At 41.0% G+C, this 19,426-nt stretch overlaps 1 protein-coding gene across 1 annotated transcript in view; it reads right to left on the bottom strand.

Annotated features, from left to right (window-relative positions):
• Positions 1–19,426, bottom strand: part of fbxl20 (F-box and leucine-rich repeat protein 20) — a 45,206-nt gene that overhangs the window by 9,846 nt on the left and 15,934 nt on the right. Inside the window, exons 2-12 of the mRNA XM_061905417.1 lie at positions 17,508–17,569; positions 8,940–8,994; positions 8,780–8,854; positions 8,611–8,705; positions 8,465–8,533; positions 6,872–6,967; positions 5,844–5,970; positions 5,701–5,775; positions 4,226–4,356; positions 4,043–4,103; positions 3,913–3,957 (exon numbers count right to left, since the gene is read on the bottom strand). Coding sequence (XP_061761401.1) covers positions 3,913–3,957; positions 4,043–4,103; positions 4,226–4,356; positions 5,701–5,775; positions 5,844–5,970; positions 6,872–6,967; positions 8,465–8,533; positions 8,611–8,705; positions 8,780–8,854; positions 8,940–8,994; positions 17,508–17,569 — 891 coding nt within the window. The remainder of the gene's footprint in view (positions 1–3,912; positions 3,958–4,042; positions 4,104–4,225; positions 4,357–5,700; positions 5,776–5,843; positions 5,971–6,871; positions 6,968–8,464; positions 8,534–8,610; positions 8,706–8,779; positions 8,855–8,939; positions 8,995–17,507; positions 17,570–19,426) is intronic.

The following is a 19,426-nucleotide window of genomic DNA, read 5'->3' as shown; positions in this document are numbered from 1 at the left end:
GTGTTTGTGTATGTGTTTGTGTGGGACGGCGTGGCGCAGTGGGAGAGTGGCCGTGCGCAAACCGAGGGTCACTGTAAATAATCCCTTCATGAATGAGTATATCCGTTCATCCACCGTGTTTAATGGAGAAGTCTGATCCACAAAATTTGCAGGCAGCATACACCTTCCCCTTCGAACTGTCCTGGATGAACTGAAAATATTTTTTTCCAATCATTTTGGAACTTGCAAGCATACTTCTTCTTCTTACTCGTCGTAGCCATGTCTCTTCTTCGTTCTTCTGCTTCGTCTGTTATGTTTTTGGACATAGTTTTGAAGCAATGCATGATGGGAATCCGGATGTTGTGTGTCAGTGTATTAACGTGCCGGCTGGAACAAACACACGCTGACAAATAGCTCCATGCCTGCTTACTTTATGGTTTATAGATAAACCTATGGATAACGGAGACATATATAATAGTCTCCTTTTCAAGTGAGAGAGGACGCTAAAGGCAGTGCCTTTAAGGCCCGCCCCCAATATGGTTGTCCGGGTGGAAATCGGGAGAAATTCGGGAGAATGGTTGCCCCGGGGGATTTTCTGGAGGGGCACTGAAATTCGGGAGTCTCCTTGGAAAATTGGGATGGTTGGCAAATATGGTTCCATGACCTCCAACAATGTGGGAAAAAACGAGATAAATGGTGTGTGAATACTCCCGTAAAAAGGGTAATTTTTTTTCAACATTTCAAACACTTCCTTATGGTCTACATAACATGCATCAGTGGTTCTTTGCTCAAACTTTTGCATTGATTATGTTTTGCAGACCGTCTCATCAGAATGCGCCGTTTTGAGGGCAGTATATTGACAGCTGTGTAAGTGTTTCATCTGTGGTCTGACGCAAACAATGCCATGAATCATAGACAATAAAACAAACGCTTTAAAAGCTCAATGAATAAAACAGTCTATCAACGGAGCACAAAGTGCACACATCGCAAATGTCGTCAATTCAGGTACGTACAAATTAGTTATATAATAAAATAAAATAAATCCAAGTCCATTAAAAAGTAACACAAATAAATACATTAACAGCTAAAATACAAAATACAATTACAATGTCAAACAGATGCTAAAAGGTTTGCTAAAACTTGAGTTTACAGTAGAACCTCGATATTTATGGGGTTCCAAGACCTCCACAAATGCCAGAAAAAACGAGACAAATGGTGTGTGAATACTCCCGTTAAAATGGGTCATTTTTTTCTACATTTATCAATCAATCAATCAATGTTTACTTATATAGCCCTAAATCACAAGTGTCTAAAAGGGCTGCACAAGCCACAACGACATCCTTGGCTCAGATCCCACATCAGGGCAAGGAAAAACTCAACCCAATGGGATGAGAATGAGAAACGCATATCAAACACTTCCTTATGGTCTACGTAACATGCAATGGTGGTTCTTTGCTCATGATTTTACATAGATTATGTTTTGCAGACCGTCTCTTCAGCATGCGCCGTTTAGTAGGCGGTCTTATTTACATGCCTCCACTTTGACAGAGTCTTCTCCCCGTCAGCCATATTGTGGCTTTTAGCACTTCCATTGCAAGGTTACTGACAGATACAAGTTCAAACTACACACTACTTTGTATTGGAAATAGCAACAGTGAAAGACACATGTGCATGTACGAACCAGTCTGCCCCACAACGAGAGAACAGAGAAAAAGAAGGGGCTTCTTGACTACATTGTCTGATTACAATGGCAACCTTGCGCAAAACACTTCAGGTTAATCTCTACCATGTATGGATAATCTGATCACGTCACATTTTGTTTTTCCCAACGAATCGTTTGGAGGAAGTATGAACAAGTACCCGGGATCTTGTCCTTTCAGTCATAACCCAAAGCTCATGACCATAGGTGAGGATGGGAACGTAGATCGACCGGTAAATTGAGAGCTTTGCCTTCCGGCTCAGCTCCTTCTTCCCAACAACGGATCGATACAGCGTCCGCATTACTGAAGATGCCGCACCGATCCGCCTGTCGATCTCACGATCCACTCTTCCCTCACTCGTGAACAAGACTCCGAGGTACTTTAACTCCTCCACTTGGAGGAGGGTCTCCTCTCCAACCCGGAGATGGCACTCCACCCTTTTCCAGGCGAGAACCATTGACTCGGACTTGGAGGTGCTGATTCTCATCCCAGTCGCTTCACACTCGGCTGCGAACCGATCGAGTGAGTATGAAGCAAGGCAAGATTAATTTATAAATAGCTCCACTATGCCTTTGTGGTTTGATTTCACATTTTCGGGACTTAGGCAGATCCCAAATACACAAGAACAACAGGTAAGAAAAGTTGATTTTGCATAAGAGGGCCTCTTTAAGTCATTGTACTCTCAGGCCATTGAAACGATCGTTCCGACCTTTCACCTATGAGCAAGCTGTCCTATAGCAGTAGCTAGACGAAAATGGCGATGCGTAACTGGAAACCTGGATGTGACACACTCAGACTTTTTAATTGGTCAAACGGTGGGGGGGGCGGGGCATCGAAATGAAAACAATAACAATATTTCGGGTCTGTAAATATAATTTTGAAATGAGCATATCCCGTCTGAACTACCGTTATCAATTATAAAGTATTCAAAAAGAACATAATTTAAAGGCCTACTGAAATGAGATTTTCTTATTCAAACGGGGATAGCAGGTCCATTCTATCTGTCATACTTGATCGTTTCGCAATATTGCCATATTTTTGCTGAAAGGATTTAGTAGAGAACATCCACGATAAAGTTTGCAACTTTTGGTCGCTAATAAAAAAGCCTTGCCTGTACCGGAAGTAGCAGACAATGTGCGCGTGACGTCACTGGTTGTGGAGCTCCTCACATCCTCACATTGTTTACAATCATGGCCACCAGCAGCGAGAGCGATTCGGACCGTGAAAGCGACGATTTCCCCATTAATTTGAGCGAGGATGAAAGATTTGTGGATGGGGATAGTGAGAATGAAGGACTAGGAAAAAAAAAAAAAAGAGGGCAGTGGGAGCGATTCAGATGTTATTAGACACATTTACTAAGAAAATTCTAGAAAATACCTTGTCTGGTTATTGCGTTACTAGTGTTTTAGTGAGATTATGTAGTCGTACATGAAAGTCGGAGGGGTGTGGCCACGGGTGTGTGCGGAGGAGGCAAGAGAGTCGCAGCTGCCTCTTTGACAGGTGCACGAGGAACGACGTAAGCTCCACTCAATGTGTACGGTAAGAGCCGACTTATTACCACAATTTTCTCACCGAAACCTGCCGGCTGACATGTGGTAGAGAACCATGTTCGCTTGACCGCTCTGTTCCATAGTAAAGCTTCCCCTTCGGGAATGTAAACAAGGAAACACCAGCTGTGTTTGTGTTGTTAAAGGCAGCCGCAATACACAGCTTCCCACCTACATCTTTCTTCTTTGACGTCTCTATTATTAATTGAACAAATTTCAAAAGATTCAGTAACACAGATGTCCAGAATACTGTGTAATAATGCGATTAAAGCAGAAGAGTTATAGCTGGGATCGGGCTGGAACAAAATGTCCGCTACAATCCGGGACAACACGCGCACGTGTCATCATACCGACGTTTTCAACAGGATTCGTCGCGCAAAATTTAAAATTGCAATTTAGTAAACTAAAAAGGCCGTATTGGCCTGTATTGCAATGTTTATATTTCATCATTGATATATAAACTATCAGACTGCGTGGTCGTTAGTAGTGGGTTTCAGTAGGCCTTTAATAATGCCTTTTGACATATCAGGGCCATTTAATAATGACTTGACATGAAATTATTACATATAGTACCTTTAAATTGAAATGTGATGCAAAGTGGCGATCAAAACACACCAAGTAGACACTAACATGAACCAAAAAAATACTGCTTTTGTAAAACAAATTAAATAAAACTGTTTACTTACCTGGACACATTCTTCTAAATCCATCTTCTCAAGCTCGTGACAATTCTACAAAGACATTTGATCAGACTTGTTTAGTCAATATAACGAAACACAGAACAATATCGCAGTGAAGAAGTACGCACAGACTCACCCTCGCTAATGTTATGAAGCCCACGTCTGTAAGTTGAGAGCAGCGAGCCACTTCTAATATTCTACCAAAGGACAAAAGGTGCATGAAATACTGCTTTTTACAGTAGGGTGACTCATTTGGGGTGAAAACAACACTAACATTAATTTATTGACCAACCTGAACCCTTTGAGGGTTTAATTTTACCTTAGGCGTGGGCAGTTCTGTCCGAGCGCGTGCAAGATGGCGTCTGTTATGTTGGCGCAGCCCGACACGCAGAGCGACTGAAGACGGTGACAACCCCGGCAGATGGTGATGAGGCCTTCGTCTGTGATCTGCTGCTCGAGCAGACATAGGAAAGGGTTTTTGGTCTGATACAGACGGGCAAGGCGGCAATATTGGGTTTATAGTGGAACCGGTTAATGTCGAACAACTCATTAGGTCGTTATCATTATTATTTAAAAAAGTCCCAGCTTAAGTCGACACACATGGTCGACTGCTTAAATTGAGACCCAAAAGAGTATATAAATTGCTCTGTTTTTCTTGATGCATATTTCCTTCTCGTATTTCTTATACATGTTGTTATTAAATTTTTATTCAGACTGCCACAAATAGACTTGGTGCCAGAGGTTATCCCTCCTTCATAAAACATTAGGGACTGTCTGCTTGTCGTTACAACTAGAGATGTTCGATAATATCGGACTGCTGATATTATCGGCCGATAAATGCTTTAAAATGAAATATCGGAAATTATCAGTATCGGTTTCAAATAGTAACATTTATTACTTTTTAAAACGCTTCTGTGTGCACGGACATAGGGAGGAGTACAAAGCGCCAATAAACTTTAAAGGCACTGCCTTTGCATGTCAGCCCAATCACATAATATCTAAAGCTTTTCTCACACAAACAAGTGAATGCAACACATACTTGATCAACAGCCATACAGGTCACACTGAGGGTGGCCGTAGAAACAACTTTATAAGACTGTTACAAATATGCGCTACACTGTGAACCCACACCAAACACCAATGACAAACCCATTTCGGGAGAACATACGCACCGTAACACAACATAAACAAGGTTTTGCTGGGAAGAATTGTTCTACATTCTTGGGTAGCATATGCTGATGATTAACTTGTGTGATGACTGTATTATGCTGATAGTGTATATTTGTACCATGAATTGATAATTGACAAGTTGAAAAAGTTATTATGGTGTTACCATTTAGTGGTCAATTGTACGGCATATGTACTGTACTGCGCAATCTACTAATAAAAGTTTCAATCAATCAATCAAAGCAGAAAATACTTTGCTTTGTATAAAATTTTAGCAGTTTGCAAATGCACCAAATCATTGAATCTCAATATTTTAGCTGTAATGTTCTACATCTTTTTCCCAATATTCAACATTATGACTTATTCTTACAAACCTCTTTTGTAATACGGTTTGTGAATGAAGTTTACTTGTGTAGCTATTTCCCCATATTTATTCATAATAACTAAATATGGTAACACTAGAACACAACCAGAAAGATTTAGGCATGTATTGAAGCTGTGTTGTTTATTGAAAATAGCTCTGTTAGATAAGAATATTAAATATTAAGATGAATATAAGCATAAAAGATAAGATAAGCGAGTTCCACTGTTCCGTATTAAGACTGTTTTCATATTGACTGTACTTACAGAGCATGTCTGCAGGTTGAGCGTGACCAACTCAGGACAGTGCGCCCCAATATGCTTCAGTGCCTCATCCTCCAGCTAAGAAAAAAGGAAAAGGATCAAAACAAATACAAAAAGGACATCAGTCTCAGTCTTAGCTAATGCACCTGTGTGCAGCCTTTGAGAAAAAGGCCCTTGAGTCCAGGACAGCACCGAACCAGAGCCTGGATGCCGTCTTTGGTGACCTGATCACACCAGGAGATGTTGAGCTGCTCCAACAGTGGACAGCCCTCACTGAGAAGTAACAAAAAGAGAGATAAGAGATTTAAGGCTTACCCGGACGACGCACGCATTTGTCATATAGTCTGTGATCACGATGAGAGGCGGCGGCCAATTACGATTTAAAACAGAACTTTGGATAAAAAGGTATAGCTTGTTGGTATCGCAGCAACAAACATTTTTATCATCAGCGCTCATCAAGTTTGAAATATCATCTTAAAGCGAAACACATACTCGATTTTTTTTTCAACACAAACTTATGCCTTTGCTAAACGGATGGGTTATACAAACCCTATGTCCATATGAGTTGGGAAATTGTGTTAGATGTAAATATAAACTGAATACAATGATTTGCAAATCATTTTCAACCCATGTTCAGTTGAATATGCTACAAAGACGTGTTACAATAGCGTGGCTTCGTAAAAAAAGAGTGTGGGTACTTTCCTGGCCCGCCTGCAGTCCAGACCTCTCTCCCATCGAAAATGTGTGGCGCATTATGAAGCGTAAAATACGACAGCGGAGACCCCGGACTGTTGAACGACTAAAGCTCTATATAAAACAAGAGTGGGAAAGAATTCCACTTTAGAAAGCTTCAACAATTAGTTTCCTCAGTTCCCAAATGTTTATTGAGTGTTGTTAAAAGAAAAGGTGATGTAACACAGTGGAGAACATGCCCTTTCCCAACTACTTTGGCACGTGTTTCAGCCATGAAATTCTAAGTTAATTATTATTTGCACAAAAAAATCTGGTTTATGAGTTTCCACATCAAATATCTTGTCTTTGTAGTGCATTCAATTGAATATGGGTTGAAAAGGATTTGCAAATCATTGTATTCCGTTTATATTTACATCTAAAACAATTGATTGATGGCTAAACTGTTAAGCACTTAGCTTTTGTTTTACCACAAAAGTTTCACCTGAGAGCTTTGAGTGACAGGTTGGTGATTGAGGTACACGAGGTGAGGTCCAGGTGCTTTAGTTTTGGGCAGAACTTGCTCAGGCTGTTACAGGTGCTGCAAAAGACAAGTGTTTATGCCACACACAAAAAGTTTCATTTTTTTTCCATTTATTTCGAACATGCATACAATACAATGTAATTCATCACATATTTCCAGTTGTTTCATTACAGTACATCCAAAAAGGAGTAGGAAGAAGCTGAGCAAATTTAATCCTACCCCTTTTCATACCATAGCAATTTGATCTTATTTCCTTGTTTTCTGTAACAGAACAGTGAACAAACAAATAATAAATAAATAATATATTTTTCGGACTATGAGTCGCAATTTTTTTCATAGTTTAACCAGGGGTGCGACTTATACTCGGGAGCGACGTATGTGTGAAATTATTACCACATTACCGTAAAATATCAATTTATATTATTTAGCTCATTCACGTAAGAGACTAAACGTAAAAGATTTCATCGGATTTAGCAATTAGGAGTGACAGATTGTTTGGTAAACATATAGCATGTTCTATATGTTATAGTTATTTGAATGTCTCTTACCATAATATGTTACGTTAATATACCAGGGACGTTCTCAGTTGGTTATTTATTCATATAACGTACACTTATTCAGCCTGTGTTCACTATTCTTTATTTATTTTGAATTGCCTTTCAAATTTATATTCTTGAAGTTGGATTTTATCAAATAAATTTCCCCCAAAAATGCGACTTATACTCCAGAGCGACTTATAAATGTTTTTTTACTTCTTTATTATGCATTTTCGGCAGGTGCGACTTATACTCCCAAAAATACGGTACCATAGTAAGTAAACAAATATTAAATACATAAATAATCATTGTCTCAATAAAAAATATTTTTTAAAAGGTGTTTAAGATGTTCATCATAATTATTGTTCTCTGTACTTTGTGAACACTTGTAGTTTGAACAGTCTCTTAAACTGAATCATATTGGTACTTTGTTTGATTTCTTTGGCAAATCCATTCCATAATTTAATTCCACATACGGATATGCTAAAGGTTTTAAGCGTTGTACGCGCATACAAATGTTTTAAATTAGATTTTTCTCAAAAGTAATATTTTTCCTCTTTTGTTGAGAAGAATTGTTGTACATTCTTGAGTAGCAGTTATAGTTTAACTTGTACATCATTTTAGCTGTTTGAAAATGCACTAAATCGTTGAATTTCAATATTTGTGATTAAATAAATAAAAGGTTTGTATGTTCTCTATATCCAACCTTATGTATTATTCTAATTGATCTTTTTTTGTAACACTTTTAGTGAATGAAGCGCACATTTATAGTTTTTTCTCCATATTTCTACACAATAACTCAGATATGGTAACACTAGCGAGCAGTAGAGAATATGAAGTGATTTTGGGTCTAAAACATGTTTTGCTTTATTCATTATTGACCTGTTTCTTGCTACTTTATGTTGTATATTTTTTACATGAGTGTGTGCTATAAAACACACCAAAATGTGTTTTTTTTACCCTTTCAATATCGACTCAAGTATTATAACAGGTAAAAAAAAAAAAATCACTGACGCACCTGTCCGTGATCTTGGTGCAGCCGTTCAAACTGAGCAGCTCAATGTTCCTGCAGTTCTGAGAGAACGTCCTGGGAAAAACAAGGTATTGACGTTCATGTGAGGGCAAAAAGCCTTAAAGTCATCCCCTCTACGAGGTGGGCCTCACCTCAGGGCACTGTCGCCCACGCCGAGGCACCCCCGCAGGCTCAGCTTCCTCAGGAAGCCCCCGCATCGCTTTGAGATGTTCTCCACCACCCGACCCTGCAAGACACACCAGCGTACAAAGTGCCTGCGCTCCACACGCGCGCTATCAGGCAGACATGCTAGAAGTTCACCTCGATGTCCCGCTGGAAGTTAAAGAGGTCGATCCGCTGCCAGTTGCTGCCGTCCAGCGCCAGGACATTCCAGGACTGAGAGGGAGCAGAGCGGCAGACCAATCATTGTGGGCATGTACCACGAAAAATTAACTTGGTACAATTATATGCACACACTCACTCGTGAAACTTGAGCACAGCGACACAGCGTCACCACATCCAGAAATGAGAAGATTCTGGAAGACAGACAAAGACACTTTAGACCAGGGGTGTCAAACTCAAATACAGAGTGGGCCAAAATTTTAAACAGAACAAGTTTTGCATTAAATATTGAACAAACAAGGCTTATATAACTTTAATGACATGCAAAATCCAGTTTTAAATAACAATAATAAGAATAAGAATAAGAATAATTAAAAAAATATTAATGGCATCCATCCATCCATCCATTTTCTACCGCTTATTCCCTTTCGGAGTCGCGGGGGGCGCTGGCGCCTATCTCAGCTACAATCGGGCGGAAGGCAGGGTACACCCTGGACAAGTCGCCACCTCATCACAGGGCCAAAACAGATAGACAGAACATTCACACTCACATTCACACACTAGGGCCAATTTAGTGTTGCCAATCAACCTATCCCCAGGTGCATATCAAATAAAATTTAAATAAAACGTTATGCCTTTTTTTCGATTTGCAATCTTCTGAGGGAAATATCAAATTTTTTCCACAGGCTAATAATAAAATAATAATGAATGAACCAAACATTCAAGCCCTGAAGTAGCAAGAGAAAATGCATGAATAAAACGTTAATTATTGGTCAGTTTGCTGGAAGTTTCCCGGAAGAGTTAGTGCTGCAGGGGGTTCTGGGTATTTATTCTGTTGTGTTACGGTGCGGATGTTCACCCGAAATGTGTTTGTCATTCTTGTTTGGTGTGGGTTCACAGTGTGGCGCATATTTGTAACAGTGTTAAAGTTTTTTATACGGCCACCCTCAGTGTGACCTGTATGGCTGTTGACCAAGTATGCCATGTATTCACTCGTGCGTGTGTGTGTGTGTGTGTGTGTGTGTGTGTGTGTGTGTGTAAAAGCCGCAAATATTATGTGACACGCTGTTAGTATGGAGGAAAAGCGGACGTGACGACAGGTTGTAGAGAACGCTAAAGGCAGTGCCTTAAATGCACGCCCCCAATATAGTTGTCCAGGTGGAAATCGGTAGAAATACGGGAGAATGGTTGCTCCGGGAGATTTTCGGGAGGGGCACTGAACTTCGGGAGTCTACCGGGAAAATTAGGGGTGTCTGCAAGTATGAGTATTAGCGGTGAATGCGGTGTGACAGCGGCACCGACGCTGTATAACACCGGCGGGCCAGCTCTAATGCTAAATTGATATTGCCTCAAGGGCCAAATTAAATAATTACACGGCGGGCCAGAGTTTGACACCCATGCTTTAGACCAAGGGTGTCAAACGTAAGGGTGAATTTGCAAGTATAAAAATTACCCGAAATTTTTCACTGAAAGGAACTGCTGTTCTATACGTGTCCACTAGACGTTGCAATAGGAATTATTTGTATCTTTGTAGATTATGCTAAATATGTTAAAAAAAAAAAACACCAAAAAAACATGTGATGTTAGCACGTAAGTCGAAGAAAATGAGCAAACTATATAAATAACATCCTGTAATTGGATATTGATATATTTTTTTTATCTTGATAGATTGAAAATTAACACCAATGAGTTGTTTGATGAACATTGTCACATAATTTATTCAGAAAGTATAAATGACAACAAATAAAGAGAGAATACTATTAACTAGGGATGCACCAAAATGGAAATTTGTGGCCGAAGCCGAATACCGAATAATGAATGCAGTTTTTACAGGTGTTTTTATATTGCATAAATAGCCTAGAATACCTTTTTAGACATGTTTTTCAAATAAAGTACATTTTTATTGAATATTGACATTTTTTTAATTTTCCAGTAGCCTTTGCTTTTCAAAAAAAGCACAAAGTTTTTCATTTATATTAGGTCTTCAAACAAAACATGCATTCCCCCAAAAAATAAAGTGCATTAAAGTGGATAAACCCACAACAAATGAATTATTGTCATTTTGGCAAGTCTGCTTAGCCACAGTAGATGGGCTAATAATGTAAACAGAAGGCTCAAGTAAATCTCAATAAGTGTGTGCTTGTAACGTCATAGACTTATACAGGTAGCCTACACAACAGGCTAATAATGTAAACAGAAGAAATACCGTCTGCTGGGTATCGTGTAACGGGGCTCAATGTGCTCCATGAGTCTCCGAAAGCCAATGTCCTCCACAACACTAAACGGTTGATCATCCAAAGCCATAAACTCCATTACCTTCTTTGTAATTCCGTTTGCTTTGGCACTGTCAGTCGATAACTTTTTCGTCCTCTCAAAGACGTCGGCCACGGACGGGGTGGGCAATCAAGTGCTGTGACCAGGTCTCTTTTCAGCTGCTGCAGCTGCAGCCGCAGCCGCCTCTCTCTCGTACTCGGCATGCTTTTATGGGTGTTTGGCTTTTAAATGATCAATTAAAGCAGTAGTGCTGAAGGTCTTTGCTGAGGCACCTCCTCGAGACAGTTTGGCTGAACATTCGTTGCAAACTGCAATTCTTTTGTCATTTTCCGACACTTTAAAGGGGAACATTATCACAATTTCAAAAGGGTTAAAGACAATAAAAATCAGTTCCCAGTAGCTTGTAGTATTTTTTGAAGTTTTTTTCAAAATTTTACCGGTCCCTGAATACCCCTAAAAAAAGCTTTAAAGTGCTTGATTTTCGCTATTTGCGATGCGACTGTCAATTTCCCTGTGATGTCATACAGTGCTGCCAATGTAAACAAACAACGGGCGAATACCACAGCAAGATATAGCGACATTAGCTCGGATTCAGACTCGGATTTCAGCGATTTAACAGATTACGCATGTATTGAAACGGATGGTTGGAGTATGAAAGTATTGAAGAAGAAACTGCAGCTATTGAGCGAATAGCCATTGACGCTATTCATAGCCATAGCATGGCCGAATAACTGCGTTAGCACCGCCGCTAAAATGTGCGGACCAAACGATCAGGACTTTCGCATATCGTGACACTGGAGCAACTTAAATCCTTCGATTGGTAAGTGTTTTTTTCACATTAAAAGTGGGTGGAAGGAAACGTAATATAGTTGCAAATGCATCTGCAGGTTATCCATACATCTCTGTGCCATGTCTGCTTTAGCACCGCCAGTAAATAGCATGTTAGCGTCGATTAGCGTAGCATGTTAGCATCGATTAGCTGGCAGTCAACATCAACAAAACTCACCTTTGTGAATTTGTTGACTTTATAGTTGCAAATGCATCTGCAGGTTATCCAGACATCTCTGTGCCATGTCTGCTTTAGCACCGCCGGTAAATAGCATGTTAGCATCGATTAGCGTAGCCTGTTTGCATCGATTAGCTGGCAGTCACGCCGCAACAAAATATGTTTGATTAGCAAATAAGTCAACATCAACAAAACTCACCTTTGTGATTTTGTTGACTTTATCGTTGCAAATGCATCTGCAGGTTATCCATACATATCTGTGACATGTCTGCTTTAGCACCGCCAGTAAATAGCATGTTAGCATCGATTAGCGTAGCATGTTAGCATCAATTAGCTGCCAGTCAACATCAACAAAACTCACCTTTGTGAATTTGTTGACTTTATAGTTGCAAATGCATCTGCAGGTTATCCATACATCTCTGTGCCATGTCTGCCTTAGCACCGCCGGTAAATAGCATGTTAGCATCGATTAGCGTAGCATGTTTGCATCGATTAGCTGGCAGTCACGCCGCAACAAAATATGTCTGATTAGCACATAAGTCAACATCAACAAAACTCGGCTTTGTGATTTTGTTGACTTTATCGTTGCAAATGCATCTGCAGGTTATCCATACATCTCTGTGACATGTCTGTCATCGCCGGAAAAATGTGGAGACACTTTGGCAAATTCAATGGGGGTCTTGCGGCAGACACTTTCGCATCTTTGGGCCAGTGGTGCAACTTGAATCCCTCCCTGTTAGTGTTGTTACACCCTCCGACAACACACCAACTAAAGTTCTAAAAAATAGTCGAAAAAACGGAAAATAACAGAGCTGTGACCCGGTGTTAGTAATGTGTTGAAAACGAAAATGGCGGCTGTATTACCTCGGAGACGTCACGTTCTGACGTCATCACAAAAAGAGCGATAAACAGAAAGGCGTTTAATTCGCCAAAATTCACCCATTTAGAGTTTGGAAATCGGTTAAAAAAATATATGGTCTTTTTTCTGCACCATCAAGGTATATATTGACGCTTACATAGGTCTGGTGATAATGTTCCCCTTTAAAACATCTCCACACTGCTGACATTTTCCCGAAGGCACCGGGTTTCAACGTCACCGCGTCACTGCACGTTGGTTGATTGCGTCACCGCGTCAAAAAATTGCGTCATTGCGTCACACGCCACTATTCGGCCTTGCTTTTAACTCATTCCACCGAAGGCCGAATGTGGCTTTTTTTTGCCATATTCGGCGACCGATTATTCAGTGCATCCCTACTATTAACCGCACCATGTAAGTGTAAAAAAACAAGACAACATTATGATTTGTACATTTTCAGAATGTGCTTGTTCTATTTTTAACCAAAGAAAACAATCGGAAGTTGTCAGTAGGGCTGGGGGATATGGCCTTTTTTTAATATCTTGATATTTTTAGGCCATATCTCGATATTTTGCCTTAGCCCTGAATGAAAACTTGAAGCATATAATCACAGCAGTATGATGATTCTGTATCAACATTAAAACATTCTTGTTCATACTGCATTAATATATGCTCAATTTAAACTTTCATGCAGAGAGGGAAACCACAAGTAAGTCAATTTACCAAAACTGTTTCAGATCACTTGCCCTTCCTCCCGTTTCACCGGTCTTTCCTGAATGCCTGTTTGTGTCCACCTGTGTCTCCCTCCCTCATGTGTATAAATGTCTCGTCCTCCTTCTGTCCGGTGCAAGAGTGTTTTGTATCTTCTTGTGCGTACCTCCAGTGTTCCTCGTCTACAGCCGTTGCCACGTTTTTTACTTTTTTGACCAACGGGAGATTCTGTGTTTGTAAACCTTTTGGTCAGGTAAGATTAGCTTCCTGGCATTGCTTTTTGTTGTATTTTTGCATTTTGTATTCTTAGCACCTTTTTTCCCCCTCTGCAGCCAGAGCTTTTTGAGTTTATTGAGATTTTTGTTATTTTAGAGCAGTCATTCTCAACCTTTTTTCAGTGATGTAACCCCTGTGAACATTTTTTTAATTCAAATACCCCCTAATCAGAGCAAAGCATTTTTGGTTGAAAAATAGAGATAAAGAAGTAAAATACAGCACTATGTCATCAGTTTCTGATTTATTAAATTGTATAACAGTGCAAAATATTGCTCTTTTGTAGTGGTCTTTCTTGGACTATTTGGAAAAAAAGATATAAAAATTAAAAAAAAACTTGTTGAAAAATAAAAAAGTGATTCAATTATAAATAAAGATTTCTACACATAGAAGTATTCATCAAATTAAAGTGCCCTCTTTGGGGATTGTAATAGAGATCCATCTGGATTCATGAACTTAATTCTAAACATTTCTTCACAAAAGAATAAATCTTCAACATCGATATTTATGGAACATGTCCACAAAAAATCCAGCTGTCAACTCTGAATATTTCATTGTTGCATTTCTTTTCACAGTTTATGAACTTACATTCATATTTTGTTGAAGTATTATTCAATAAATATATTTATAAAGGATTTTTGAATTGTTGCTATTTTTAGAATGTTTTTTTTAAATCTCACGTACCCCTTGGCATGCCTTCAAGTACCCCCTGGGGTACGTGCACCCCCATTTGAGAACCACAGATTTAGAGGTCATGTTAGTTCTGTTTTGATAGCCTGTTTTGTTTGTCCCTTTTTGGACCCCTTCCCTTTTCGGAATAAATATCTGTTTCCCAAATCCTGCATCTCTGTCCAGTGTCCTATCCGGGTCGTGACATCCGGTTTGAGTCCCTTTTTGCTGGTGCTGCTGCCCCAAAAAAACCACTGCAGGTCTCCCCATGTCTAGCATTAAACGATTACAGTTTGTACAAAATGTGGCTGCTAGACTTTTGACAAAAACAAGAAAGTTTGATCATATTAAACCTATACTGGCTCACCTGCACTGGCTTCTTGTGCACTTAAGATGTGACTAAGGTTTTACTACTTACATATAAAATACTACACGGTCTAGCTCTATCCTATCTTGCCGATTGTATTGTACCATATGTCCCGGCAAGAAATCTGCCTTCAAAGAACTCCGTCTTATTAGTGATTCCGAGAGCCCAAAAAAAGTCTGCTGGCTATAGACCGTTTTCTATTCAGGCTCCAGTACTCTGGAATGCCCTCCCGGTAAAAGTTTGAGATGCTACCACAGTATAAGCATTTAAGTTCCATCTTAAAACTCATTTGTATACTTTAGCTTATAAATAGACCTCCTTTTAGACCAGTTGATCTGCTGTTTCTTTTCTTTTCTCCTCTGCCCCCCTCTCCCTTGTAGAGGCGAGGGGGACACAGATCAACTGGATGAAGTGCTGGCTGTTCAGAGTCGGGACCCGGGATGGACTGCTCGCCTGCGCATCGTTTGGGGACATATCTGCGCTGCTGCCCTGTCTCCGCTTGGGATGGTCTCCTGCTGGCTCCACTTTGGACAGGACTCTCGCTACTATATTGGATCCATTATGGACTGGACTCTCACAATATCATGTTAGACCTGCTTGACATCCATTGCTTTCGGTCTCCCCTAGAGGGGGTTGGGGGGGTTGCCCACATATGCGGTCCTCTCCAAGGTTTCTCATAGTCATTGTCACCGACGTCCCACTGGGGTGAGTTTTCCCTTGCCCTTATGTGGGCTCTGTACCGCGGATGACGTTGTGGCTTGTGCTGCCCTTTGAGACACTTGTGATTTAGGGCTATATAAATAAACATTGATTGATTGATGCGTCAGAGCTTGGTCCACATTGCCGGCAGTAAGTCGGACACGTTTCCAGTGAGGGTTGGACTCCGCCAAGGCTGCCCTTTGTGACCGACCCCGTTCATAACTTTTATGGACAGTATTTCTAGGCACAGTCAAGGTGTTGAGGGGATCCGGTTTGGTGGCTGCAGGATTAGGTCTCTGCTTTTAGCAGATGATATGGTCCTGGCGGCTTCATCTGGCCAGGATCTCCAGCTCTCACTGGATCGGATCGCAGCCGAGTGTGAAGATACTGGGATAAGAATCAGCACCTCCAAGTCCGAGTCCATAGTTCTTGCCCGGAAAAGGGTGGAGTGTCATCTCCGGGTTGAGGAGGAGACCCTGCACCAAGTGGAGGAGTTCAAGTACCGAAGAGTTTTGTTCACGAGTGAGGGAAGATTGGATCGTGAGATCGACAGGCGGATCGGTGCAGCGTCTTCAGTAATGTGGACGCTGTATCGATCTGTTGTGGTGAAGAAGGAGCTGAGCCGGAAGGCAAAGCTCTCAATTTACCGGTCGATCTATGTTCCCATCCTCACCTACGGTCATGAGCTTTGGGTCATGACCAAAAGGATAAGATCAAGGGTACAAGCCGCCGAAATGAGTTTCCTCCACCGGGCGGCGGGGCTCTCCCTTAGAGATAGAGTGAGACGCTCTGTCATCCGGGAGGAGCTCAAAGTAAAGCCGCTGCTCCTCCTCATCGAGAGGAGCCAGATGAGGTGCTTCGGGCATCTGTTCAGGATGCCACCCGAATGCCTCCCTAAGGAGGTGTTTAGGGCACGTCCAACTGGTAGGAGGCCACGGGGAAGACCCAGGACACGTTGGGGAAACTATGTCTCCCGGGTGGCCTGGGAACGCCTCGGGATCCTCCGGGAAGAGCTGGATGAAGTGGCTGGGAGGACAGGAAAGTATTGGCTTCCCTGCTTAGGCTACTTCCCCCGCGACCCGACCTCAGATAAGCGGAGGAAGATGGATGGATGATTGATGATTGAAAGTACAGGGCGCTGGCCACAGACTGATGAAGTATCTCCGACAGCTTGCTGCACACATTAAAGCGAGCTGTTGGATTTGCAAATCATTGTATTCTGTTTTTATTTACGATTTACACAACGTGCCAACTACACTGGTTTTGGGATTTGTATTTGTGGCGGTCCAAACGCATTAATGGCGGGCCGCCACGAATGTTTGAATAATTCATCAGGATGCACAGCCAATTTGGTGCTTGTCTCCGCTCTATGATGTGGGAACCTCACAGGCTAATAATAAGTGGAACTACTAGCCAGAGAGGTACCAGCGCAGAGTGTAATAGTTTGCGAGCTTCGATGCAGACGACCTCACAAGATGAGCGTTTGGGCTGGCGAGGCCGAGGGCTGAGTTATGGCCTTCATTTTGATAAGAGGCTTATGTTGTGTTTTTTTTTTTTTTCCCCCCTGCCCCTCGTCTGAGAACAATTTGAATGTTGTATAACCTAAAGGCATCTGATTTAATTAAGACTTTTAAACATGCAGGCAGCGGAGGTTCAATAGGGAATAAAGAAGAAGCCTTGCAGGTTTGGTGATATATTTGCTAAAGGGCATGAATGCATTATGTTTGTTTGAGCAAGGAGGAGGCCAATGGCGCCTTTGAATACTCCACATCGCTCCGCACGGAGTCGAGGGAAAACGTGTTCAAGCCGCTACGGTTTTTTTTTGTGTGTGTGTTTTGCAAATGTCACTCACCGCAGCAACAGCTCCTTAGGTAGCTTCTTATTGATGACTGCCTCGTCGCTGTTTGTGAACATCTGGAAAACGATAAAGCAACAGACGATTATGTTCGCAAAACCCTCGCTTTAATCATATATCACTCAAGGGAATATGATGATGAGGATGATGAGGATGATGATGATGATAAATGCACTGTCATGGAGCTCATAAAGAACAGGATTTTATGTCTTTTAAAAGGGGAACTGTACTTTTTTTTTTTATTTTGCCTATCATTCCCAATCCTTATCCTAAGACAAGCACATATGTTTTTTTTTATTACATTCTAAATCGTAAATAAACGCTAGCAAAAGTCAGCTAACCATTGAGCCAATTGGAGTCACTCTATTCCAGCCTATAAAACATTCAGAAGCCCAAATTATCCTTTTTCAAATGTTCTTGTAATCAGACCATCATTTCGGTATTAGATGTAATGCGCTAAAAATCTAGCATGCGTTAAGTAACAAAATATTTGACTGAGGTGTATACCTGCAAAATTGGCTTAAACATCAGGCATCTTTACGGTAGCATGCTGACCGTAACATACATGAATTAACAAAATATTTGACTCTGGAAGGGTATACCTGCACTATTAACTTAAACATCAGGCATCTTTACGGTAGCATGCTAACCGTAACATACATGAATTAACAAAATATTTGACTCTTTTTTTAAGGAGCCCAAAGCGCTTTGACAGTATTTCCACATTCGCCCATTCACACACACATTCACACACTGACAGCAGGAGTTGCCATGCAAGGCGCTCACCAGGACCCATCAGGAGCAAGGGTGAAGTGTCTTGCCCAAGGACACAACGGACGTGACTAGGATGGTAGAAGGTGGGGATTGAACCAGCAACCCTCAGATTGCTGGCACAGCCACTCTACCAACTTCGCCACGCCATCCCTTGGGGCCAGCATGCAAAAGTAGTGCCTTTAAGGTTTTTTGGCGTTCTGTATTTCTCCCTACATCCATGTACACAGCGGCGTTTTAAAAAGTCATAAATTTTACTTTTTGAAACCGATACCGATAATTTTGAAACTGATACCGATAATTTCCGATATTACATTTTAAAGCATTTATCGGCAATCCGATATTATCGGACATCTCTAGTTCTTACTTATATCTGTCAGTAAACTCGCAGTGAAAGCGCTAAAACATACCGGTGTAGTGAGTTAACATTATTCACCCAAGATAATTTAGTTATTAGAGCGTTCCGGTTGGGCGGTTTATCACGGTACACATTTCCGGTTTTGTTGTTGACAGATGAGAAGATGCTGCTCCATGATTGATTTAAGTAAAGTCTAAATGTCATTAAAACAGTTAACTCCATCTTTTGACACTTCTTCCACTCCCATCCTTGCACGCTACACCGCTACAACAAAGATGACGGGGAAAAGACGCTGTCGAAGGTGAGCCACGTAATTAAGACCGCCCACAAAATGGCGCATCCTGAAGCGACCATCAGAAAGCAACTTGAAGATGATCTGTAAAACATCATCTATGCAACATTTTGACCAAAGAACCACCATTACAAGTTATGTAGATCACAAGGAAGTTTAATGCGCCCTATAATCTGGTGCGCCTTATACATGAAAAAACTGACCATTCATCAGCAAACCTTACAATCCGGTGCGCCCTATGGTATGGAAAATACGGTAGATGATATGAAAAAAATGCTGCTTTTTATTATTAGCTGTATGTGCCTTGTGAGAGTCTATTGCCAAGCAAACAAGTGTGTACTGTTGGGAGGAAGAACAAACGCTCAAACAAAATTCAGAGAAAGTCCTTTCTGTACACAAAGAGTACAAAAGCAGGACTTGGAGTAATTTAGGGGAGCGGGGACACAAAAGTAAAAGGGATGTGCAAACTATTTATAAAAAGGCAAACAACTGTGA

This window comes from Nerophis ophidion, linkage group LG07 (assembly GCF_033978795.1).
Source record: "Nerophis ophidion isolate RoL-2023_Sa linkage group LG07, RoL_Noph_v1.0, whole genome shotgun sequence".
NCBI lineage: Eukaryota > Metazoa > Chordata > Actinopteri > Syngnathiformes > Syngnathidae > Nerophis > Nerophis ophidion.
Note: the sequence above shows the minus strand (reverse complement) of the source record. Positions and strands in the feature narration are given on the sequence as shown.